We start from the raw sequence: 27,409 nt of genomic DNA, 5'->3' as shown, positions 1-27,409 counted from the left end.
TTGTTATATGCATTCATATTGAAAGTTATGAGCAAAAAAACGAGTATGTATTACATCAATATTTTTCAGCAATGGATTATGTAGTTTGGAAGGCCTTGCACCACCCCTAGCATTCTATATGTGTTTCGAATAGAGGCTTCGTCATATCTTTCAATATTCGTCATATTTTTCAATATTTCAGCAGTTTATGAAAAACAGAAGCAGTCGAATTATAGGACTTTGAGCGCCAAAGCGGGACATTTGATTCTGAACGCAATACTGCATTAACTTTTACCTCAATGTATCATCATCAGCATCATCACCTTTTTTAAAGAACAAATTACGGAAATTCAAGCAATTGGGTAACTTGCAAACCATGTGGAAACCAAGTTAGCGATGTAGGGTCAACTAATATTCATTTTGCGAGGGTAATTTGTTTTGCCAATCACTGTAACAGATTGTTTACTTTTTGTTTCTAATTTTAATTTATTTGAACGTAAAACGAGCCCTTTTAGTTTGACCATTGTAAGTTAAAATAATGACTAAAAACAGATGCGGATGATATGGGAGCGAAATGTTCAAACTGAAAACTGGATGTCAAGATTCGGAAGACGTTCCAACAACAGCCGGGTCTTCACGGTGTTGGTCATCTTTCCCCGCCACGTCCTCCTGAGGGCTCACTCTATTTTCACGCTGACACGTTGTGAGCAACTTTAGTAACTTCCGCCAAATTTTCCGTCGGTATTTTCGCCTGAATAGTCCGTACAGAAGTGGATTGATGGTTGTAGTGCTTACATACAGCATAGATGAGATGTAGTCTGCAATGGGTGAGTACCAGACTCCGAAATGGTTGCACAACACACGCACCTGAAAAGGAGAAGGAGAAAAGAACAAATTAAAAATTGTAGATACTTTGCACATAACAGAATAGAGTACAGAGCAATCTCCGGTGTCATTGTTCCCGATAAAGTCGAGGATAACCCGCACATCATAGGTTCATGTCAAGAAATTATTTGTCTAATTGTAGAGAGGGGAGAGAGGAATAAAAAATTATGACCATGGCAGCATTGAATTATGAAACAATAAATGGAAACTATGGAGTGTGGTGTCCCAGGTGTAATGCGAGTCATTCTATATAAAGGTTAAAACGAAGCTAGGAGTACTTTATCGTACATAAATCGGCTTACTATATCATCCTCCTTTGCACTGCCTTAATCCTTTACTTGTAAATAAGTGAGGATTATGTGTAAGTGACTTTGTTTTGACTCTTGACGGTCTTCATTTTGGCATTAAATTACATTTAGAGTGACGCCATATATATGCTGTGCTCCTCTGTGTGTGTGTGTGTGTGTGTGTGTGTGTGTGTGTGTTATTTTTTCCGTCCCCCATCTGTCATGCCTGTCCTGTCAAGTCTGTCCTGTTTTGAGTTACTTTATATTTCACCTTCGTACTAATAAGAAAATAAAAGCTTTTTGCGTCGATTACATGAGTTGTCCACTTATGCAAGTTCATGTTACTGGCCCTCATTTTCCCCTAGATCTGAATAGAATATTCAACAAGTTGGTTTTAAGCTTTGATGTACATGTTTCCAATTCGATTATCATTTTTTATTTTCACTTTTCAGTCAACTAATGTGTACTCAAGATCATCTGTAATTCTCTTGTGATTTGTGGAATGAAAAGAAAATAAAGTAAATTGAATTAAACTGAATTGAACACAACGTCTCATCAGAGGACTGTGGTGTATGAAACCAGTTGTATACATATTTTTTTAATTAATATTAAAAGCGTAATTAAACACACTATTCTACACAATGACATCATGTCTAGAAGCAAACATAAAGCGGGAGGACTGAGAGACTCCTTTAGATTATGCAAATTATTGTAGATGGAAGTTTGAATCATTGTTAGATATCACTCAATAGAGATTACAGTCAAGAATGATGGACTGATGGATATTATGGAGAATGGGCAGACTGAGGAAGCAAAAACAAATGAGGTCCTTTGTGTCAGATTCTATGTTTCTAAAGTATTTTGAAGCGTTTATGTATGCACAGTTGTATAACTTATCCAAACTTATTGAAGAAATGGGCTTTTAACCAAACTAGGCGTGCACTCTAAAGTGATATACTCGACGCATCGCTTTTTCAAAACCGTATAGTAATTTAGCTCTCAGCGGGGTCATCCCACGAGACCGACATTGAAAATAGGTCCATGAGTCATACGGCCCATGACTTATACAGCTCACGAGTCACAAAGCCCATGAGTTTGTGGGTGTTTTTTTTTTTATCCAAGTGATGGTTTATTTGGTGCGCAACACATAACATTCTTAAATTAATTACAGCTGAGAGATACATGGCAACGAATAAATTTTATTCGGCTTCTTTATTCTACATTCACATTTTTCTTTTGATGTATGTGGTTTGTGTGTGGGGGTTTATAATGGAAAGGAATGTTAAAAGCAGACATAGCCGGGAAGTTGCTAACGACATGCCAAAATGTGGTAAGCTCATATACACAATCTAAATTATTGAAACCTTTGCCATATCGACAGAGAAAAAAAAAACAACTATGAAAATACCATGGCAAAACATTCAGTGAGAATAATTAAAGCTCAATTATACAACTGAGTGGTTTCCATTTCGGGTTATGTACATTAATTTTTCATTGTCTCTTTGCAATATAACGCGCGTCATTGTATGATTTTAATAGCATAGTCTTAAAAAAGGACAAGCAGGGAAGAGTACTGTTACATTTGCTTGCATATATATATATATATATATACCTCTTTTGACAATAAGTAGAATATGATTTACCAGTGATTTGTTTGTATCAATCTCTATAACTCCTGTTAGTACGGCCTTCACATTAAGGAATGACAAATCCACATTCGTAAGAAAAGCTGTTACTTCCCTCCAAAGTATTTGTGACACCTCGAAAGTGCCACGTAATGTATTCAACCATTTCGTTCTCAAAGCATCCAAATTAACATAAAAGATAATATACTAACTTCATTTTAAATAACTTATAATTTAATGAGCTGAAATTCTCTGCTTCTTGTATCTATTGACGCTCGCATTATGAGTTTACGTGCTTTACATATATCCTGCTGTGTCATATCGAAATTAAACTGCATTCTAAAAGTACTAATAGGCGTTTCATATTTAGATTCTACTAATATAACATTACAAAAATTCCTGCTCTTAAATCGGCTCTTTAAGCGGTACGGAAGGACAACAATGTATTTTACGACTTGCTGGAATTCTGCGCTAGCTGATGAAACCTGAATCACTGTGCTCTTTTTAACAGCCGACCGAATATTCGGTCCGGCCTATAATATGAACAGCGCCATCTAAAAATGCCAACTACAAGTATGTATCTGTATACAGGATGTTGAATTAATGACATAAAGGGAAAATGTAACCGTTGTAACATACTGCACTTTCGTCACACTATCGAGTGTGAAATTGTATATAATTGCATTTGTATAAGGCAGGGTTGCGCAGGTCGCTCATTCGTATATTTTGCAGCGACATATGAATATGATCTTATTCGAACTTCCTCTTTTTAATCTGATTCGTTGTTTATTGATAGGCATTACGGGTTTGCTTTTCGTTCTTCTTACAGAGTCGTTCATATCAAGCCTATTCCTGAACTCATGAATCATTATGTTTCATGTGCATTTTGCGCATTCCAACAGTTACAAAACTATGTTGCTCTGGTGACGAGGGATCTTGCAAGTGTATTTCAGATGGTTATTCGATTTGATTTGAGTTATTGGTTTCTGTATTATCATTGTACATGCACATTCATGTACATACATAAATATAAGTTGTTCACAGAATATTCTTTCTTCATTGCCTTTGCACAATGTTCAGCAAAACGTACAACAAACATATAGTACAGTGGGGCTACAGCATAAAGGCGGTGTCACACCTGTCCGGGCAAGCTACGCGGGCTTGTGGCGAGGAGGTAGTTTAAAGCACGTAGAAGATTTTCCGCGGGCGGACAAGAATGTTTGCAATTTTCGCACTTGTTTCTTACTTACTAGACGCGTGCTACTTAGCTTCTACTTGCGTGCGTTCCGTGTGACTCGCGTGAGAGCTTTGAAACCGATCCATTTTCTGTTACGAGCGACTTACGGGGATTGCGAAGTACCTGCTTTGGAGTTGCCTGTGAGGTGCTACCGGTAAGGGTTTCCTACTTGTGTTCTGCGCGTACCTCTACGGGCAACTCCCGTGACTCTTCCGGAACAAGTTTTGAGCATGCTCAAGGCCTTGCCATACCGTATCTGGGGAAGTTTTGCGGCTTGACTTGCGGGGAAACAAATTTGGTACCCGGAGCTCTCCGCAGTTGGCCCGAACTTGACAGTAACTAGCACTTATCTCGTCCTTAGTTGCCCGAAGGTGCGCACGCTAGTCCAATTTTCCCGAAGCAACGTTTTGAGCATGACCAAAACTATTTCCGGATGAGTCGCGAGGATTGCCCGAAGAGTTCCACGCAGAACACCCGTAGGAGGGCCGATGCCGCCGCAATTCACAGGCATTTGACCCACTTGAAGTAGGTAAGTTGCCCGCTGATCTATGCCTATGTGAAGGGAGTGCGTGCCATTTGTGGGCTCATTCTCTTCTTTGTCCTCTGTCCTCTGCGGCGTCGAGGACTACCTGGTCCCTTTCGGACTGGACTTCATCCGCCGAATGGACTTCAGCACCAATTTTATGCATTTGCTGTTAATCTTCCGGGCTTTGTGGCTGTCCATCCACTGGACGTTCTCTGCCCTTGTGCACTTTCCGTCTACGGGGCATCTTCACTTCTTGAAAGCTAGTTGACAAATGATTGTTTGCCCATCCACTCGAACCAGCCTATTGTTCAGGCTAGCACTCACCTCGCAGGCGACTAGTACGCAGATAACACGCAGTTGTGGCGCAGGTACTTCGCAGAGCCCGTATGTCGCCCGTAACTGACATAAAAGAAGCTATCACGAAGCTATCACGTGACACCCACGCGCCTAACATGCAGTTCAACGGAATACACGCAAGAAGGACTTAGGTATCACGCGTTTATCATGTAATACCCATGCCAAACTCGCCCTAAACCTTGTCCGGCCGCAGAAATTATTCTGCGTGCTGAAAAATCCCCATACGCAATAAGCCCGCTTAGCTGGTGTGACAGGGCCTTTTTTGGCAGCGGGTAAATAGAGCCAGCGTGCGCACCTCCGGGTAACTACTTTTGAGATACATGCTAGGTACTGTCATGTGCGGGTCATCTGCGGGGACCTCCGGATAGCAAAAATGTTCTTCGGAAGTCGCACGCAAGGTTGGTGTGACACGGCCTTTACCGAGGACAGGGCAGGGAAGTGTTACAGAGATGGAGTGTCAACTCTTCGTAATTCATGCAAACACATGTTTGGGTTCAAGGCGCTACAATGGGATGTCTAGCATTCAACTACGCTTTGAAGTCATGCTCGGCACCGCTCTAGTTGCAAGACGAAGTTCGGAGACGAAGAGCGCATTTCACCTTTCGTTGAATTACAAGCTTTATTTCAACCTAGAATTTTAAATGAAATGCTCGAATTGATTTAGAATAGTTCAGGAAAGAGTTCAATATAATAAACATGTATTTCTTGTTTCTTCGTAATGCACAAATCGAAATGAAATGAAATTAGGTCCTCTTAAAAACCTAATATTTTTTCTATAATGCGCACATTTCCGCATGTTAGTTTTCTATCTTTTAATCTGGTTATTTTTTGATCTTTCAAATAAAGTACTCCGCTAAAGCGTGTTCCAGCGTGCTTTTAAACTATTTTCTGTTAGAATCGTCAGTTTTATACTGCATTTTGATCCGCTGCTCCAATTCAAGGTACACAAATTCATTGTTGCCATCACATTGAAAGAGAGAGCGAATTCCAGTAGGGGCAAGTATTTCTAGATGTGAGAGCGCTAGTCCCGATTATTGACACTTTCTTTTGTCAAAGCACATGGGTAATACCTGTAGTTGAAAGCATAACTTCTCGGCGGTGCCGCGCATGACTTCAAAGGAGAGCGGTAGTTGTCTCTCCTTCTCTAGCACCTCCCTGGTGTGTCTGACAGATTTCAGAGCCATCACTGTTTTAGGATTATATAAATGAAACTTATCAGATTGTCTTGTGGGATAAGAATGTATGTCCTTGTTTAATTGAAATAGTGAGAAAAAAGATGGCAACTGACCATTATAAGCGAAACATAAAGAGTGAGTTTTGCAAAAAGATTCATGTCATTTACCTTAAGTGTTTTAATTATGCGAATAAAGGATCTGACTGGTCTCGATAACCTGAGTTGGTGCATATACGTATAGCTTTCTTTTGTAGAAGTAATATACTATCAATGTGGCTTTTTGAAGTTGCCCATACAATGTTGCAATATGAAATGTGCAATAATATTAACGAATTGTATAACATAAATAAAATATTCTGAGGGACATAAAACCTTAACTCAACATTACGAGACACTTTATTAGAGATATCATAGTGCACATGAACATTCCATCTCATATTTTCAATTATATATATTCCGAGGAATTTGATACTGTCTTTTTGTTCCAATAATACACCATCCACCATGATATTTAAATGTTGCATTTCATTCTTATGCTTCTTATTATGAAAACACATAAAATTTGTCTTTTTTAAATTGAGTGATAAACTCTTACTCTTAAACCAGGTAGATAATTTCGGTAATTCAGTACTGAGAGTTCTTAGGAGCGAATGAAAATCAGAATTGGAACAGAATACATTGGTGTCATCGGCAAACATAATATATTGCAGTGACTTAAGAGATGAATTTGAAATATCATTTACATACACTAGAAATATTAGCGGTCCTAATATGGATCCTTGTGGGACTCGACATTGTATAGGTAATACATCAGAGTTAACAGACTCATAGTTTCGTTATGTTCTTATGTACTTTATTTGTTTCTCGCTCTTTTTGCTCTCTTTTCCTTTACGTCCCTTTCCTTCCTTTCATAGTTTTCGTTCCTAGGTTGATTGTTTAAGAAGACCAACATTTTTATCTAGGGACCTATACATTACCAGCTCTGCTTTTTAGTAGGTCCCCCACATTTCGTGTTTGTAAAATTGCATTCTCTTGTATTCTTTGTCATTACGACGCCATGTCCAGTCTTATGTTCAATCGATTGTATGTTATTTGTGTTTGCGATGTGGAACAATAAGAATCAAATCAAATTAAATCAAATTGAATATAATCCAAATCGTATAAGAAAGTATCGTCTAACCTATTACAGCTGCTATTCAGTAGTCCCTGACACAGTTTTAAATCATAATCAAGCTTTCGACAAAATAATGCATGCAAAACAGGCAAAATGATACATTGATTGAGTATGTATACTGAAATAGTATCATCATTTCTTTACTGCCATTAGATATTGTGAAATCTTTTTTTCGTTCATACTGATTCGTCAAACCAATGCAGATTGAAGATATCACAGCAGTGTCTAATAAAATCACGAAATCCGTGTAATAGCATAGCCGCTCATTTAATTACTATTCAATCCGCATTTGCGCGTAGATCTTTTCATGTTTTATTTTCTTTCTAATATGTTGACTTTACATCTGATCTTTAAGCAACTATCATAGAACCTATTTTGACTGGACTAGCAGTGGATTAGACAGGTATATCAACTCTTTGATATGGAAACACTTTCCCCACGATTATTGGAAAATTTGCGTTCGGAAATAAGTCGCATGTTCTTCGTATATGTGACTGCCATAGTTAAGCAATGGTAAACACGACCTTCGCACATGTCGTGAGGACTACGCACCAACTGCGCAAGAATGGTTTTCGACTCCATTGTGGGAATATTATTCAGAGGAAAACCTTTCTACAGAAGCCGCTTACACGTGCAGCGACAAGACGAGTTGTTAAACTCACCAAGGCGCCTTGTTTTCGACCAAAAAGGGGACAAGGTGGCTTGTTTAGACGAGAAGACGAAAAGGCGACTTGTACAAAGTCGCCAAGGCGATTTGATTTAAATGACAAGGCGAGAAGGCGACTTGTGCAAAGCCACCGAGCACCTTGTTTAAGACAACAAGGCAAGAAGGCGACTCGTACACAGTCGCCAAAGCGCGTTGTTTAAGACAACAAGACGAGAAGGTGACTTTTACAAAGTCGTCAAGGCGCCTTACTTATACGAGAAGGCGACAAAGCGACTAGTGCAAAGTCGCCAAAGCGCGTTGTTTAAGACAGCACGAGAAGGCGACTTTGACAAAAGTCGCCAAAGCTCCGTGTATAAGATGAGGAGGTGAGAAGAAGACTTGTATAAAGTCGACAATATGCCTAACATCAAAGATGAGTTTTTCCACATGACTAGCGTGACAGGCTATACACTTTAAATGTGAAGTTAACACGGTCATGTCTGTAACTTTTTTGAAACACCTAAACGAAATTATATATTTTTGTACAGCATAACTCGTATTCAAGCTAAACAAGGCCAGACGCAGGATTTTTTTCCGGGGGGGGGGGGGGGGGGGGGGAGATGTGGGAGGAGCAAGATTTTCTAAAATAACGTTGAACACTGTGAGCAAGGGCGAGAAGTATCCAAGTGAACATTTTTACAATTTTCAGAGTTAAAAATGATCGATTTGGTGCACATTTTGAGCAAAGTTTTTGAAAAAAAATTCTAAATAGTTAAGAACAAAATGCATTGTTTTGAAAATTTCTGGGCGGGGGGCAATTAGGAAGCCTCAGTATGCTGCCTTTTCAATTAAATGAAATTGCCGAGCTTGACGCCCCAACCAATATAAATCTACGCTGATATTGAGACTTTGCTGTTTTAGACTTGCCCTAAAGTGCCTCTCGCCTTCTCTTCCTCTCGTCTTAATGAGGTGCCTTGGCGAGTTTCAACATCTCGCCTTTCCGCCTTCTCGTCTTTAACAAGGCGCCTTGGCGACTTTGTACAATTCGCCTTCACACCTTGTCGTCTTAAACAAGGCGCCTTTACGAGTTTGTACAAGTCGACTTCCAGCCGTTTCGTCTTAAGCAAGGCGCCTTGACGACTTTTTACAAGTCGCCTTCTCGCTTTCTTGTCTTAAACAATACGCCTTGGCGTGTTTGTTCAATTCGCCTTCACGCCTTTTCGTCTTAAACAAGTCGCCTTGGCGACTTTGTACAAATAGGCTTTTCGCTTTCTCGTTTTAAACAAGTTGCCTTCTCCCTTTCTCGCTTCAAACAAGGCGTCTTGGCGTGTTTGTAAAAGTGGCCTTCTCACCTTCTCATCTTAAGCAAGGCATCTTGGCGAGTTTGTACTAGTCGCCTCCTCGCCTTCTTATGATATTCATATAAACACTATATATAGTATATATATTTTTCTCTTGAAACAATGATACAGTTATAGTAATGTTCCCTATTCTGTAATTTACATCATTGTGTGTGCGTTTTATTTAGATACTGTGTATTATCTTGGGTTGACCTCTGATATTAGTAAGTGTGTGCGTGGTTGGAGATGGATATGTGTGTAAGTTTATGTGCACTTGGGTGAGTTAATGTGCGGTACACGCGCGCGTGTATTGTATAGTAATTTGAGTTTGTTTAAAGTTAACTAAAGAATTTGAGGTATTCATAAATATCATATGAGCTCCCTCGTGGAGACCTAATTAGCTCCTTTGTGGAGACAATATGAGCTCCCCCGTGGAGACTTAATGAGCTCCTTTGTGGAGACAATATGAGCTCCCTCGTGGAGACGATATGAGCTCCCTCGTGGAGACTTGGTACATACATATATATATATATATTCAATAATGTTTATAATTTTCTAACGTTTATAATGTCTGTTTTATGTTAAGTGCTGTCTGGGGCAAATTATTTGTATAGGGCCCCATTTTTTTTCTCTCTCTTCTTTCTTTCTATACAACAACAACAACTTTTCGTCTTAACGAAACCCAATGTGCCCCCCCACCAGATTTTCATTTGGCACTCCTTCGTCCTTTTTCCAATTTCAACCAAATTTGGTGACTTTTCCTAAAATTTAATTGCAAACATTTTTATATATAATTTAGCTATATTTCATATTGCCTGTTTCCAGTGCAACCATAAACTGACAACCATGTCAATCAAATTTTTGGTATTTTTCTGTTCCAATTTCAATTAACAATATCATAGTGTGTGAAGTGGGCGTTTCTCGGCTAAAATTTGCTGAAGAAGCAAAATGTGAAGTAATAATGACCCTGAAATATTTTTCGTGTTTCCTTTGTTTTTATGTGACAAAGACATAAAACAATATATTTAACAGAGATAATTGAAAACGACAGTATTCTCCAAAGATTGCCCTTCTATTTTGTTTCATTTTGTTTCCTTCGCCCAAGTTATGCCTGTGATATTATTTGTTTATCACATTATAAATCTCCAAACTTAGAATTCCAATGTAACTATGGGGGATGCAACTATGACCTACGTTTTCTACAAATCAAAATCCTAGCATACATCTTAACATCAAACAATTATCAACAACTATATGATAAAAAAGATTAAAGACTAGCAAAGAGAAAAAATTTTAAAAATCGTAGAATCTAAAATATGCTAAAATTACATTTGATTATGTGTTGGACAAACTGCAAAAAACAAACAAACAAACAAACAAAACAAAACAAAACAAAAATCAAATGCTTCATTAGTGTGATACAATGCATTGGATCTTTCCATTTTCATCCTTCGCAAATCGTTCGCGTGCTCCGTGAAATCACACCCTAAGGTCTGATTTTATGATATTCAAATGTATTCTGCGATTTTTTGTATATCAAACATTTCCTTCTCTTTGCTAGTCTTTCTTTTTTTTTCTATATATTTGTTAATTGTTTGATGTTTAGATGTATGCTACAATTTTGATTTGTAGAAAACGTAGATCATACATCCCCCAAACATGCGCTAAACGTTCGTGAGAATGTCTCAAAAGGTACGCGAACAGTTTGCAATTACGTCGTAAAAGGATCGCAAAAACTTCGCAGATTTCGCGAGATAATACGCGAGACATTCTCCAAAGTTTCGGGGTCTGGTTTCACGAAAAATTTGCGAACATTGCGCGTGTCTTGCGAAGGTCTTGCGGATATTACGAGGCTTTAAAGACACTTTCTCGAGAACAAATCACAAGTTAGAAACGACCAATTAGTGTGCGGAAAAGGTTCGCAAACATTTTTTGACGTTCTCGCCGAAGTAAAAACGATAATTCGCGAACAACTGACGACGCTTCCGAACCCTCACCTTCGTTTGGCGATCTTTTGCAGACTAAAGTGCAAATGCTGGATTTTGCCATTCGCGTCTTACGCAAATCGTTCGCGTGCTCCGTGAAATTACACCTCAAGATAATCCACAAGTTTAAAGTCTCAATGTTAGTTGAGCTGCAGCACATTCTCGGGCATTCGTTGTGTCGTGCCATATGCACCAATATAAAATGATGAAGCAGATGATGATAATGATCCACAGCGTTTGTATGGCGCCATATATCTGTTATAGAAACATTCAAAGGCGCAGACTCCTCCAAGACAGCAATTGAATGTCCGGTGAAAAATGTGAGTTTTGAGTGAGGCTTTGAAGTGATCCAGTTTGTCAATTTCACGGAGGAAAGCTGGGAGGGAGTTCCATAGATCTTAATCAAAATATTGATTGTTAGGGCATGAGTATAATTATTAATGCTCACTGATGCGTATTAGTTTGTATAATTCATCGCCTCCAGAGCGTCGCATTTTCACAAATGCACTTTCACATGGGCACTATTTCTACTAATATATCAGAGTTACTGTCGCGCATGATATATGACGTGAAGTCATAATACTCAGGTGGTTCTATGAGATTTCACTTAGCCACGTCTCGCAGTAAATTTGGCAGCCGCATGACAATACTCGTTGAATACTGTAGAAGTACGTAACTTTGATGTAATCATGCTTCGATTGTTTCATTATCTGCATTTTGTCACCAGCATGGGTAGTAGTAGGTCTGTAACGTGTATAGCTGTGCACCAAAAAACAGCAACAACAACAACAAACAAACTAAAATAGATAGAATGTGCCGATCCCACACCCTCCCCCTTGTTTGGAACCTCCTATATCTGTGAGTGCAATAATAGCGGCTGTTCGAGGAGCTACGAGGGGTGATTCAACGAGAAGCCATCTGCTTGCCCGAGTATCATGGGTGAAATTTGGAGATTAATGTATAAGCGTTCATTCAGTTATTAACCTTGGTCCGAATACCTTCATTTTTGTTTACCTTTACTTTTATTAACATTTTTGTAGTTTTCTTTTTTCGCGCGGTGAACTATATGAGGCGACGTCTTCATGATTAATGACGATCACAGCTGCTCTACTATTATAGGTTCGATCGGTTAGCCGCCTCCATTATGAGCCATCATACTCCCGCGACTCTGCCTTCAATCGCTGTGTATAAAAATGAATAAAGAAATAGATAAACGTGTCTCGCCACAGGGACAAATTTTGGCTTTTTTATATCATCTTTTTACTATCTCAGCATTCGGTTGATTTGACCTTCATCATGACAGATCTACAGTAACATGTAAAGATGATAATTACTACCACATCTGCTAGTGTTTGGGTCATTATATACATGTAAATGTACAAACATGCATGTACTCTAAATCCACATATATAGCACTGATAATGAGAATCACTCCCCCTGTCTGTCTGTCTGTCTGTCTGTCTGTCTGTCTCTCCCGCTCTCCCTCCCTTTCTCTCCCTCCCTCTTCCTCTCTCTCATTCTCTTTTTCTCCCATCTTTTCAGCAATTTCTATGATGACGAATTGTCATGCGAGTGTTTCATCGATTTATCACGCTTTCGTAATTCACGGTCATGTTTTACATTTAAATCGTATTTCAGTTGACCTACACTGTTTTCTTCTAGGATTTCTGTCTACGTACACAGATTTCTATTAATCACAATGTCAGATTTACCTTAATTACCTCCTATGCCTGACGAGAATGCCCTCAAGAGTATTACGGTATGACGCTTCGTGGAGCATTTGCTATTGCATCCTAAAGAGTCTTAATGAAACTTTGCATTTCCAAAAAAATTGTATAATATTTGCCTGTAGGATTAACCCATAACTTATGAATATATGAGTTAAACTGAGCTGTTCTCAAGCTTAACATTAAAACAGGATGCGTAGACCTAATCTAAACTTGAGGTCACGATTATATTGCATAAGTTTTACAAGATAGGCTCCTTGATTACTTTCCCAACGTCCAGCGCTTGTCCATCCTATATTGTTCGCTCGATAGCAGGTACAGAGTTCGCCTTCTCATCATGGCTTCTCTGCCGTCCTCCCTCATCAAGGAGAAGGTTGGGAAACAGCTCATTAGCATTACTGACGACCATCGGCTGTTAGTTCATTTCGTTCGTTTGTGTCGCCATGTTTGTACAGTCCTAGAAAAACTGCACTCAATTGAACCAGAGAAGTAGGCGCTATGTGGCGCTTTTAAAATATTCGGCTACTGTGTCCTGGTTTTTTTTTTTTCAATTGAAGGTGCCTTGGTTCGAAATCATTAAAAAACAACAACACTTACAGATGATATGCTGCTACTAGTATTATTCTCCATAATTGTATCGGTGACATATACTGCGATGAGTCTTGCTTCTGTCTTCGAATGCATGTAGTAACGTTTGCTATCATTCTACTGCTGTATGGGTTAATGTCAATTATGAAATTTTATCAATACATATGTATATTGAGCAACCGGTTCTATTGCTACCGCTTATTTTGGTATTGGTACTGCACTGCTACTGATGGTGCTCCTACTTCTACAACTTATACCGCTACTTTCTCTACAACTGCTATTATATCTGCCACACTCATTTCACTTAATCTAATATATGCACTACATGTACATACGGTACATGATAGGTGCAAGAAGTGATAGTCCTATAATAGCAACTAACCCGACCTTCTTAATGTCAATATTTCACTTACGATTAAACTTATTTTGTATATCTTCTGTTTATTAGCAATCTTGTCACAGATCATGAATTTTTTGTACATTTTCTTTTTTTGAGAGAATAGTCAATTTATTGTTATACAATGTACAATACAATACAGTGACACTAGTTATTACGTATTTTGGATCACGGAGACATGCAACTATGTACGTCTTCTATATCTGATTCCAAGGGCCACATCCATCCACATCGAATCTGAAGGCATTTTTATACACTTCTGAAGAAGGGTCGTGTCATTTTCATAATCCCAACGCAGTTGATGGCTTCAGACCTTGAACACGATATAATGAGCGCTTGCATGCCGTCGAGTTACTACTCAAGAAGCAAACAGAACATGACATTAAAGGTCACTCAAATGACTCTAGCTGAGTAGGTCTTTACAATTCACTTATAAGGGATTCACTCGCGACAACTCAACGCGGCTCGGAGTAACTAGTAGACTTGCTAAGGGGGTAAACGCTACATTTTTTAGTACAAATGTCCTAATTGGCACAGATGTTCCCTAGGGCAATTGAAAATTTTTCATCTAAAGATACAATCTGTATTTATGCAAATAAGCCTTAATTTGCATAATTTATGCAGAAATACATACAAAATTATTTGAAAAAATATGTGCATCCAGCAGAAATACCTAATTTGTTAGAAGTATTCTATAGAGTAAGTGGACACAATTCCTGCAAAAATTTATTTCATACCTATGTAAATGAACATAAAATTTGCATAATTACGCAAGTTATTGTGCAAACCTATGCATTTTTGAGAGAATTTCTAAACTATTAAGCACTGGATCTTGTAGTACAAAGTTTAAACCTGGGATGGATGTTCCTTGGGTCAAAAGTAAATGATTCATTTGAAGAAGCAAACTGTCCTATGCAAACAACCTGTTATTTGCATAATATGCATATCAATACCTACACATCTATAGATAATCAGAACCAACAAAATTCCTTAATGTGACATGTCTTAAATCGCTTTGAACTTAATATCCAAAAAGCTAATAGAATAAGACAATATTCTCACAACAACACTTTTCAGTTGCATAAATTGTTTCCATATTAGTTTGATTAACTTAGGCATTTTATGCATAAATTAGGCCTATGTAAATAAGTACACCAGACGTGAAATTTCGAAACATATTGATCTCTGAAATTATTTTTGCTATCAATTTTCCCTTATTGCATACATGCTTTGCAGGGTGGAAAAAACAGCAATCGATAGTGACACTCTTTAAATATGATTATGCAAATCTAAGAGTAGGGCCTACATATGAACACATGCAAATCGGAACAATATTGCTTACAAAAGGACTGTTTTTTCCCTTGCAAACAGTGCACAACTGACGTCATGGTTAGAAAATCATTACAAAAAACACTATCACAGTGAAAGTGTGAATTCTGATTTTCATTGTATTTTGTAAGCAATCAAGCGAATAAGAGGCTTTTTACATCAAACTGATTATAAACTTGAGCAAATTATATGGATGCAAGGGTATCTGCACACATTAAGAATTTACAAGCTTGAGTTAGAAACAAAGTCTGTTCTGGAAAAAAAAATGTTAACTCAGTATACTATGAGCTAATATGGCATGGAAACTATATGCTAGAAAATATGTACACAATAACATTTTGATAAGGCAATAAGATGCAAAAATTGTCATGTGAACAATATAGGAGATGTTCTACTGAAAGAAATAATATGTCCATAGCCATAAAAGAGTATATTCGATGGCTCTTACAATTACTAGGATGTGATTTGGCAACAGATCGTCACAGGCTTCTGTTTACGAGGATCGTTAATGTCATATTCTCCCTGGTTGTGATTGTTTCCCCTTGGGATGATGTAACTCCCTGGCGGTCCAAAGAATGTTATATTCCATCACATATCAGCTAATACCTGTCATGACCTACATGATCTTGAAGCTTTTTCCAAAAAAAATAATTATGCTAACTGGTTTAGTGTAAAGATGTCAGAGGTTATAATAAAAGAAATACACAGGTTAAAATGTAAAAGGTAAGAATGTCAGAGGTTATACATGTGTGAATTAAAATTAACTTCCATGCGACCCATACATTAAATGTAATGATGGTGATGACTATACCATGTCACCGAATTCCATGTCCTTTCCTACTTATCAAGAGGAAACAAAAACACTTGAGAGGGGAGGGCTTAACATTTTTTCGATAATCAACAAAGGTATCACTGTCAGGTAGAACATGCACAAATATGTACTTACTAAGTTTCATGATACCTTCATTCACATTCAAGATATGAAAGAAAAACAGAAATATAGCACTTTCATTAGAGCTTTGACATTTTGGCATTAAATTTCCCAGAGAATATCCATTAGGTAATACACGTACATTGTATATATATATATATATATATATATATATATATATATATATTATATACATATCATAACCAATATAATCATGATGTATAGATATGACCTTATTGCAACCAATCTACCCTCATTCCACACCTCACTCGAAAGACTGAAATCTTACTACGGAAATATATGCCATATCCTATAAAAATTCGGAATAAAAACGGAGTCACGTCTATCTTATGACCTTTTCACAATCATCTGGAGATGCCAACAGCGATGGCTTGTTCCGCGTTTCTTTGGATATGACTGAAATATTCTCTTTCAAAAACTTATTTGAAATAAACAAAGGAATGGTCTTTGAAAACGGAGTAAAGAAATTTCAATAACCCAAAATGCTGCAAAACAGAACACTGAGAGAGCGATAGAGTAATCATTTGGCAATCAGCCTGTCGGGGTATTCGTTGATAAGCAGCTGGCAGAAAAGAAAAATCGTTTCAAGATATTCAGCACTTATTACGGATACAAGCAAAATACTACCATGCCGATACTGCTTCTCTCCTAAAACGCAAGGAATGATTCAAAAGAGTGGTGGAGAAGTGTACTCTGGCGTTGCTATGAGTAATTTGTAATTAGTGTGTGGATGACTATTCGTCGGTAGTACATAAACGTATGTCAAACCTAGTCACAGTGGAGACTCACGGTAGGAATTTTCATCAAATTTACGTCAGCTTTTCTATGAATTCCAACAATGGCCATGGGTCTTCATGGCAGGATATTCTATCAAATGTTTTTGTCGTTTTTGTGTGTTTTTTGTTTTGTTTTGTTTTTAAGTGTCATCTACGTCCGCTGTGGATGACGGCCGGATCTAATGTACGTAATTCGTTGTGAGATGTTTTAAAAGGTGATTTTTCTGAAAATAAACATTCTCTAGCACAACAATTACAAAACAACGAAGAGCAAATAATTAGGTAAGACTTGAATAAGACTTATTCAAGAATAAACAAAAACATTATATCAATAGAAGTGTACGAACGAATCATGCTTGCATGCATGCCGCTCTCTGCTGAAATGCTGATCTAACGTCCGCTCTACGGGACCTGTCTTCACAATTTAGATTTTTGGATTGCAGTCTGTCCTTTTTCCGGTCAGCTTAATTTAGCTTTGTTCACCTAGAGCACGCACAGAACACGGAATCAATCATGTGTTGTTGTAGTTTTTGTTTGTTTGTTTGCCCACTTACATCAGGGTAACTTACATCAGATACTGTCCGTGACTTAACAATTATTGAATTACAAGAAGGCCGTCCAAAGTGATACGGCTGATTGTTATGACAATGATAAGGATAACAAGAAGTGCGACTCTGAAAATCGTGCTACTATTATCACTGCAGCTTCTGCCAGTATTAGGGACATTATCATCGTTAGTGCAAAATTCCTCTGAATTCTCATAACGACACAGAGGGAAAAGTCAGCTATGTTTTTTTATTAGTTAAAACAGTTTAATCTAAGAAGTGTCAAAGGAGGGGAAGTGACTCTTCACCAAGCTCTGGCGTTGCCCATTGCCACTAGCAACACTGAACATTTTACAGAGTTTCATCCATTGATGTAAAATGACGCTAAAAGAGCAGGTGAGAAATTGTTTATGGAAACTGTAACCTGTTTGACTAGCTTTGTTTATGATATTTCCTTTCTGCTGTCCAACATCCAAAGTCATGTTTGGTATCATGAATGTTAAATCATTCTGTTCCTAGCAATTTTGTTATCTGTTCTCCATAAATGTATGTTAAACCATAGAAAGAAATCATATTGTGTTTGCCATATATAAGGTTCTGAGAAGTATTTGTGTTTCGAAAAGTTTGTTTCATCCTACCTCGTATGGTATGACAGTGACAAAGAAGACCAGCGTGATGCCAAACATGAGGCGGGAGAACTCTGCGGAAACACCTCGGATCATATCAACTTGTTTCATGTACTCGTCTCGGTTCCGAGGGCACACCATATCGATTCTTTGTCGCATCTGCCGCATGCATTGAGTCACGAACACGTTGCAGAACACGAGGACGGTAATATTAACCAGACTTTCCATCACTGTGATGTAATCGTAGGCCAAGTACACGCGAGAAGTCCAGTGCACCAAACTAGTGGTGCCGCTCTTGTTGAAGCACTGTACATGTACCGTTGTATTACACACCTCCTCTTTTGCGGTTAATTCTCCCACTAAGTGGAAAGTGGACATAGCGAAGGAATATATTCCAAGCAAGAAAATGATTAAAAACATGCGTTTTAATGTCACGCTATTGTCATAAAAGAAGGGTTTGAGTAGACTTAAATATCGCTCCACGCCCATGAGGATGACAACGCAACCAGAAAACCTGAGACATGTGGTGATCACGAAGGAGCCATAAAGGTAGCTTGCCCGGCCACCGATCCATGATCTTTGTAATACGGAGACAAGCCACATGTTTTCGCCAAACAGCAACCAAGTCAGGTCCGTCGCGCAGAGGACCAGGACCAGAACGTTTGGTATGTTGTAACTGCTCTGTACACTATGTTCTTGTTTCCGGCTGAACCAAAGCAACACCAGTGCTCCAGCGTTGGCAGTGACGCCAATAACAATGGTCAATGTAGTCCTTATAGAGTCCATAACAGGACGGCATACTTGCAGTTCTTCGGTGTATGCAGATGGACTGACGACAATGCCTGGCGAGTATGACGCCATTGAGAAGCAAGCCTCTCGAACTGTCATTTTGCCGTGACTCTCAGTTTTGGATCGCAGATAATATCATTCATGTTCAAGTGAATTATTCCAGCATTTCTCGGGATGCTTTTCTGGTGAGAGAAAACAGATATAAAACAGAAAGAATAACATCAACAGTACACGACGTTAAAGACTAAAGTGGAGGCGCCAAAGAGTGATATCATAGTCAAGGTGTTGACAGTGATTTTGTTTCAATCCCAAAACACAATATTGAAAGTGTGTTGGCTGAACAACTTTCCGTCATCCCTATACTGGAAGGGTATTCCAGGTCTCACCAGTTGTTTGTTTTTTCTCAATAATGGTGTGTAAATTTACATATGTCATATTAACATGTCAAATACTTGTAAGCCAGTTCCCAAGAGATAGTTCTGTTAGTAATAGACAGGTGTAAGTTATATACGCAAAACGTGACAGTGATTGCTGAAAAACAAATACAGACGATATGCTACATGAACTATTTTGCTGTGGAATATAGGATTAACTTAGAAAGAAATTTCCCCCTTTTGCTCTGATGTTACTATATTAGTAACATGCTTGAGAGATTTTGTGTGCCCTTTAAGCACTCAGACTGAGGAGAAGGACATTATAAGTACCCCTTATTCTTATTGTTATTACTATTATTGCTATTATAATTGTTGTTATTATCATCATCATTATTATTAGAAGTTGTTGTTGTTTGACTTTAGAAGCGACTGCATAAGCACATTGTCGTGTTCATATTTGCCAATTGTTATAATTACCAATGATATGTACGATTGTGTACAAAGATGTCACGGTATTTGCTTCGTTGTCAGAAGATTTCTCTATAAAGAAGTATTAGTAAAGTTTTGATTTTACATCATTGAGTTAACTAGTGATGCCGTGACGATTTACAATGTTTTAGAATATGCTAGGCTGCAGGAGAACTCTAGTTCCAGAATGATTTCTTATTCATATCCCATTTTATTGTTTGTATTGTGTGTTGGGGGGATAGAGGAGAGAGTGAGGGGGGGGGGGCATTTTGCCGAAGTAGTGCTGTTAAGTCACAGTGTGTCAGGTGTTAAATCGCAATTAGTCACCAGATAAGTAAAGCTGTTAATTGCTAGAAAGTTCTAGCAAACTAGATAGGTCTAGATGTTGATAGAGTCTTCTGGACACTGGAAGGCTAAGCTTTTGAGACAGTACTAAAGTTGATGATATCTGTACAATCATATCTTGAATTATCGGTGTTATAAACACAGTTAAGTTTCACCTCTCAGTTACTCCCAGTTTCTCCCTGATTTTACTTTACAGTACACCTTGCTGGCTTGATGTCCTCGCTCATCAAATACCGCTAGATAAATTGCTCCTCTTGCCCCAAAAAGAAAGACAAAATAAAAATAAAATCACGGTAATACGTTTGACGCTTTTGTACGATCTCACACAGACCTATTGCTTTTTCAAAGTATATATTTTGTTCAAATAAAAGATCTACACCATTTTCAACTAGGTGACTATATGTTTCATTAAAACAACCACACAGCACTTTCCTGCAGTCTAACTACTGTTCATTAGATATGTCCATTGATAAATATCCTACCAGGCAAGAATATAATTTACCCTGACACTTTTAGAGCAAGACACGTTTGTATGTCGGGCCAAGATTTTGAATGCTCCTCCTTTGCTGAACTCATGGACCTAATATAACATGGACTATTCACGGCAGTCTTTCTTTGATGTAATGATTGTCACCGACACATGATTATGTGCATCTTAATGAGTTCATTCGTGTGTCTTGACAATAACGAATGTGTAATCATGTATCGTCACTTACAAAAGAATAGTTTCCCTCATTTCAGTCTTGTTTCGTTGATGTGCCTTTTTCAGACGTAAATGTCTTTGAATAAATACAGATGATGAGGAGCGCCAAAACCTGAGATCATGACAAATTTTGTGTCAAAAGATGGGCAATTGCTGATTCGCATATTTTCGCACACGCATAAGACCTTGCCTAATGGCAAGATGTACCTGTTCTCTACCATTACCATCCCTTTTTGCTCTGGAATAAGCTGCGGAAAAGTGACATATTAAGATCACAAATGACAATCATTCTGCCAAATTGTTAGCTTTCTTTTAAAAACTGCCTGCTTCTCCAAGCGAAATTGTTTGAGGCATGGTTTCCTAACATACACCACAACTGCACATTCACTTTACTTGATTTTTGTGAGTTATTTTCTTCTGCGCATATAGTTTTAGATTTCTCGAATCTCTGTCCTGTTCTTCTCCCGGCTTGCTGGCGGTGACGATCATGGGATCAAAGCATTGAAGCATGCTAAAAATGTCTTTGTGGGGCTTTTGAGATGTACAGGTGCATAAATTACTTAACGATACGATGAATGTCCTTGTATATTAGGTCCATGCTGAACTTAAAAGTAAACTGAAGTGGGCATTACTGCAATCTTATAAATGGAACATTATGTGAGCAGTAATTCCCTGGATAAATATTTTGTTTCTGTTCCGACCATAAAGGCTTTATCTGTTTTGTGTATTCAAATGACTCTACTATCTGTTCTTCCTCTCTCTCTCCCTCATTCTTCAACTCCCGTCGTTGAATCGTTTGCGTTTGTTGTGGTATTGTTCGTACTTAGGTGTGCCTCCCCTCATTCACTTGTCCCATTGTATCCCGTTTGTTAGTCTCGTCTCTGCTGGATTTATGCACATTATTTACTCTTATTAACCACCTAGATACTTTGGTATATTTATGGAAATATTTTCATTTAATTTTTCAATTGATTAAGTGATATTATGTACTCCATGTGGTGACCACGCATTTTTGTTTTCTTGTATGTCGCAACCGGCGGGAAGAACAATCTACAAGCTTCGCTTTTTAGTGGGTTTCCCATCTCCATCTCTCAAATTATTCATCCCACAAATGTCTCACTTCTTTAAATTCTCATCACAAATATAATGTGCCCTAATTTTTGATAGTCTATGTTGACATGTTTTTCCTTTCATTTGCATTGTACGCATGTGATATAGGTTATGTTTCAGATGAAAAAATAAAGAATGATTAAAAATATAGACTACGACATCACTTCATTGAAAAATCTATGCCTCCGCCACCGAAGAGCTAAGATGGAAACTGCACTGTGGACTTCAGTTTCAGATCAATGTGTTTTGCCTTTTCCATCGTTTGTCATACTTTGTCATATTTACTCCACTCAGGTAATTTGGAGCAGTAATTTTGATATCATTATAGTACTGCCCTAATATCAATCCGCAATAAAAGCAAACACCCGACGACAAAATATCTACACACGAATAAAAACGATGGCAGTTTGGGATCGCAATGATCAAACGCTTAGTGGCCGCGACGAAATGAACGACCTTTGAACGCGTCTGATCATTACGACTAAAAAGGACGAATTTCAGAAATTTTTCTAACCAGCATCTCATCGTATCATCTATCATGGACCCCGGAGTGTTTTTGTTGTTGTTGTTGTTGTTATTGCTGCTGCTGCTGTTAAAACAAAACCATTTTATGATATATTATATTAAGTATATCGTACATTTATTTTGTATGGTTGCTGTGCTTCAGAAATGTTGTGTTCTGATGTTGTAAAACATCCCTCTCTTGAGAGTCTTTCCCAAAAAACTTTCAAGTTCAAGTTGGTTTATTTCATCTCCAACAAGTTGAGGATACAAAGAAAACGTTTGAGTATAAAAAAAACAGCACAACAATGTAATAAACATAATAACATGTAATAAAGAAACAGAGAATTGTTAACATAGACACAAATAAATGTTATTGTGTATATCTTTAGCGTAAACCTCGAAACAAAGTTGTTGGAAATGGAGGGAACTGCTAAAATGCAGAGCGTGTAGTACCCAATCCCTCTTTAAAAAAGGAAAGAAATCAAATTGCAAAGCTACAAAATAAACTAAAAAAAATAAACTTCAAAAGACTTCCATTATAGACTTATGGGATTACCAACAGATAACTCCTTAAACTTATCTGTAAAAAAATGAAGCCGAACTTGATCTGTTGCTAAGGAAAAGACTCTTCCTGTAAATTACGTACATTTTTTTTTTAAATCTTGACTTCACTCAAGTTCAAGAAAAGATATTGCTTTTAATGCTGTATAGTAGTAGGTCTCTTTGCAAGGACAGATTCTGAGGGGTTGATGAATAGCTCATACAAGCAGGTATTCTGACTGCACTGCCTTATTTAATTCACCTGCAATAATTGTAAGTGGGGGAACCAAATTCCAGCAACCGTATGTCCTTTCTCTTGCTGCTGTGTGTCGAAACCTGTCAAAACTGAACAAGTGGGCAGGTTTCGTGGCGCCGGTCTGTTCAGTAACATCCAAGACTGGTCCCTCCCCTTGTGGTCGCGGCCGCTGTTATTTGTTGCTCTTAATGGATTGGTTCACAGCCTGTAGCTGGAAAAATAATTATTAAGAGCACAAGTTACAAGAAAAGTTGACATCAATTAACCTATACAACTGTATGCGGTCACCGAAGTATAATAGGATCGAGTTCAATTCATCTCTTTTATACTCCTCAGTGTGAATATTATGTATGTAATTTTCCAAGCGGGGTGACTGGCTTGAAATTGACTGAAATCAGATTATAGTACAAAAAACATTTACAGAAGTCAGTAAAGAGCCAACGCAAAATAACTTGCACGATTTTACAAGGGAAGTGTAATATATATATATGTATATATATATATGGATACGACGAATCAAGAAATAAACTAGTAATGCATTATTTTGCCAATAAAGAATGAGTTGTTGAGTTATTGTACTCAAATTTATTGGTAAAATAATGCAATACTTATTTCTTGATTCCTCGTTATATTGGAGCCAATACGTGAATTCGCAACACGTATATATATATATGATATATATATATGATATATATATATATATATATATATATATATATATATATAATGTACCTGCAGGACTGTATGCGCTCTAGTTTCTTATTTTTTATTACTTGTCCTACTTGCCCGTAAGTGGGCAAGTTTATCTGTATGTAGAAGAAATTGTTTTATTCAATCTTAAAAGTGATCTGTTGCCTGAAATTTGAGTTCTATATATAAGTTAGACATCGAATTCTCCTATGACAACAATGGCAGGTGTTCTCACGCATCAACTGATGGGATTACCAAAACGTGTAAAGAGCAATGCATCGGCGTCAATCGATCACATTTTCACAACCGATCCTGACATGTATGTTAATGGCGAATGAAACCCAATGTAAATTGAGGGAATGCAACAAAATTAGTAGGACACCATAATCGGACAATCAGTTGAAAAGTTATGACTCTTCAAAGTTTTGGTGCAGCCATTGCTGGACGAGAACTCTTCAACACGTCATGTATGGACAACGGTAAAAAGAAAATGTAGAGAAAAGCCAGTTCATTTTTTTTTGGGGGGGGGGGGGTTAGCTTTAAGAAACAACACCTGACTTGCAAGTCCAGTTTTGTAGAAACCCATGTGATTGACAGTTATGTTGCAAGAATTCCGCTTCCTCAAGCCGGTAATCAAGATCAAGTGAAGAACTATCGAGCAATCTCTTTATTGTAACTATCACAGATTTTTGAAAAGGCCGTACGTGAGCAGTATTTGAATGAATATTTTGGCAACAAATGACACGTACTCTGTTATAGTCTGGTAGGAACGTGGGTCCCCGTGCACCCTCCGAACACGTTCTCTGATATTCAAGTGATTCATGTTGTATTCTTTTTGTTCACACAACGGTGTGTTCCACGAGACGATACGCAATATCCATGAGCTGCTGTCTAATCAAGAGGAGACAGGCACCAGGGTTGTGCTCTACATCAAATAGTGTACATCGCTAAGATTGGGTACAAGGCAGCTGTGGTGAGGACGCCAGACACATACATTTTCTTGATTTTCTTGCACCAAGTTTACTCCATCTTTCTTGATAAACAGACTTACTCACTATCTTTCTTGATAAACAGACTGTTAAGCATTGCCAGATTGGGAATGTCAGTGACCTGGCGTACAGAATCAAAGGGAGCTGACTACTGTACCACAATACTTGGACTGTATGTGTTCACCGGGAAAGATGTAACAAGTGCCTTCAAGGGTATAGGCAAAATTGGACCCCTAAAGAGGCTACAAAGCCACCCCATATACCACACAACATTAAGGTGAGAGTAGTCTGACATCATAGTTTCAGCAGTATCTTACTGAAATCTAGTAAATTGCTCAATATCACGTTATACTGGTAATTCAAGTTCAAGTTCAAGTTCAACTTTATTTCCATTTCCATTGAATAAACAAAGAAAAATAATATACAATACATTAACAGAGATACATTAACAGAACATAAATTTGTGACAATTTCAAAGAAAACGTACATGTGATCACGAGTAACAACAGGAATTCCTTTTCTAAGGTATAAACAAATACATAATACAAAGACTAGAATGGAAATGGAGGGTCCCACTAAAAAGCAAAGCTTGTAGGGTATGGGACCCTCGGAAAATACATGCACAAAATCAAAGAAACCACTTAACTTAGGAAGGAAAAAAGAAAAAAAAAGGGGAGAAGGGGGGAAATGAGACTATGGTACAACACGCGCACTGGCCTTCATGACGTAAGTGCAATGACAAAACGCTCCCTGGATTGATATTGCGAAGGATTCGGTGTATATACCGGTATGAATGCAGAAGAACGGCAGAAGAACGGCTATAAAAAGATGACATGATTGAGACAGTAAAACCGAACCTAATTCGGTTGTATATCATAAGATTTCAATAGAAATAATTTTAATCTGTTCTTAAACGTATTCAAAGTTTGTGCTGATACTATGTCGTTGGGAAGTGAGTTCCAATACTTTGGCCCCTTGTAGATGAAGGTGTGCTGAGCCAGCAAAGTCCTAAAAACTGGCAAATGGAATTCATTGGATCGCCTTGTTGGATAATTGTTGACGGATTTATTTTTTGAAAACATTGTTTCAAATATATCTGGAAGATTATTTTTATTATAATTATACATAAATTGACCTAAATTAAACAAATACACATCTTTAATTTTGAATATTTTATTTTCAAAAAATAACGGATCAGTATGAGACAAAAATGCAGTGTGACATATAATACGCAGTGACTTCTTTTGTAGCAGAAGTAATCTATCCAAGAGTGTTTGAATATGTATTTCCCCATACAAGAATACCGTAATTTAAATAAGGCAATATGAGGGATGAATATAATGTAAGCAGGGTAGTAATAAACACTGCTGAAGTGTTAAAACATTACTTTTATAATATGCCAATGTGGGTTTTTTCTCAGAAAATTTGGTGATGATTGGTTTATGGAGCCAGGCCCAGGAGAAGTCTATTAATCGTCCGCAGCATCATGCTGAGGCAGGTGGTGGGAGAGGGTGAGCAACTGACGACCAAATCCAAGGTGGACTCGTCCATGCTCCCACCATGCAGAGACAACCTTATCCCACACATTCGATGTGTGAACCAACGCCTTGCCATCTTCAAGCGAGCTCATCAGCCAATCTTCTGGTGCCTTGACCCCTTTGATCCTGGACAAGGGTGGCAGAAGACAGAGGACGGTATTATGGAGCCTGTGTGGCCCTATATTTCCCACTTCCCTCATTGACTTGCTTCAGAAAACTACTAAGATGAAGGAGGATGAAGAGGATGAGCCAGACATTGATTACGATGATCGTTTTGATAATCTTAGAAGTTGCAGAAGTGTGAAATGAAAAGCTGACCATATTGCTTACCGCTTCTGTGGTTTGCATAGTTGCACAGGATGATAATTCAGAATACTTTTGACAAAGTGAAGTCATATTCAGGTGCGAGTTTCTTCACTTTGTCTCCCTATACAAATTAAATCTGTTAAGGTCGCAACTGCTGATCTGTAAATTAACAAACATGTCGGAAAAAGGAACCAGTGGGACTCGAACCTGTCATCTACTGCTTTCCGGGCAGCGTCACTACCACCAAACTGTCCCTGTCATATTGTGTTACTTTTTTCTCTCAATATACGTTAATTCCATACTTCAGGGAAAACATATACTCACCTCACAAAATATAACTAACCTCTTTATCTTATGATCATAGCTCAAAATATTGTGTCTTGTATCAGAAAACTTTTAACAGAATGTATAAGAAAATTCAATTGCAAAACAATTTGAACTTTCCGTTGTTGAAATTGAATACAGAATGTAAGCACAACAGCGATTCATATGCAAGTACCCCAAAATCAAAGTTGCAGCAATCCACACTGATTATAGAAGTCTCTATTCAAAGAGTGGATTTCTGGCTGTCAAGTTCAATTCATCTCTTTGTTTTCGGACAATAAGGTTTAAACAAATACATTTGCATTGATCACTTTTAAC

At 37.9% G+C, this 27,409-nt stretch overlaps 1 protein-coding gene across 1 annotated transcript; it reads right to left on the bottom strand.

Annotated features, from left to right (window-relative positions):
* Positions 1 to 576: 576 nt before the first annotated feature.
* Positions 577 to 19,043, bottom strand: LOC139728928 (rhodopsin, GQ-coupled-like). The gene is made up of 2 exons (XM_071639857.1): positions 18,168 to 19,043; positions 577 to 846 (listed from the first exon to the last, which is right to left on the bottom strand). Exons 1-2 carry the CDS (start codon positions 19,041 to 19,043, stop codon positions 577 to 579), a joined length of 1,146 nt encoding a protein of 381 aa, XP_071495958.1.
* Between the last annotated feature and the right edge of the window lie 8,366 nt (positions 19,044 to 27,409).

The sequence above is a fragment of the Diadema antillarum genome, unplaced genomic scaffold, assembly GCF_040938485.1.
Source record: "Diadema antillarum isolate AM-2024a unplaced genomic scaffold, OU_Dant_1.0 seq00000205_RagTag, whole genome shotgun sequence".
Lineage (NCBI taxonomy): Eukaryota > Metazoa > Echinodermata > Echinoidea > Diadematoida > Diadematidae > Diadema > Diadema antillarum.
The sequence above is the reverse complement of the archived record's forward strand: the minus strand, read 5'-3'. Positions and strand labels throughout refer to the sequence as shown.

Bases quoted from the DNA above. Each gene is read 5' to 3' on its own strand.
- LOC139728928 (XM_071639857.1), bottom strand. From the start codon at position 19,043: ATGACAGTTCGAGAGGCTTGCTTCTCAATGGCGTCATACTCGCCAGGC. The intron at 847-18,167 runs GTAGGATGAAAC...TCTCCTTTTCAG, and splicing joins TCACTGTCATACCATACGAG to GTGCGTGTGTTGTGCAACCA.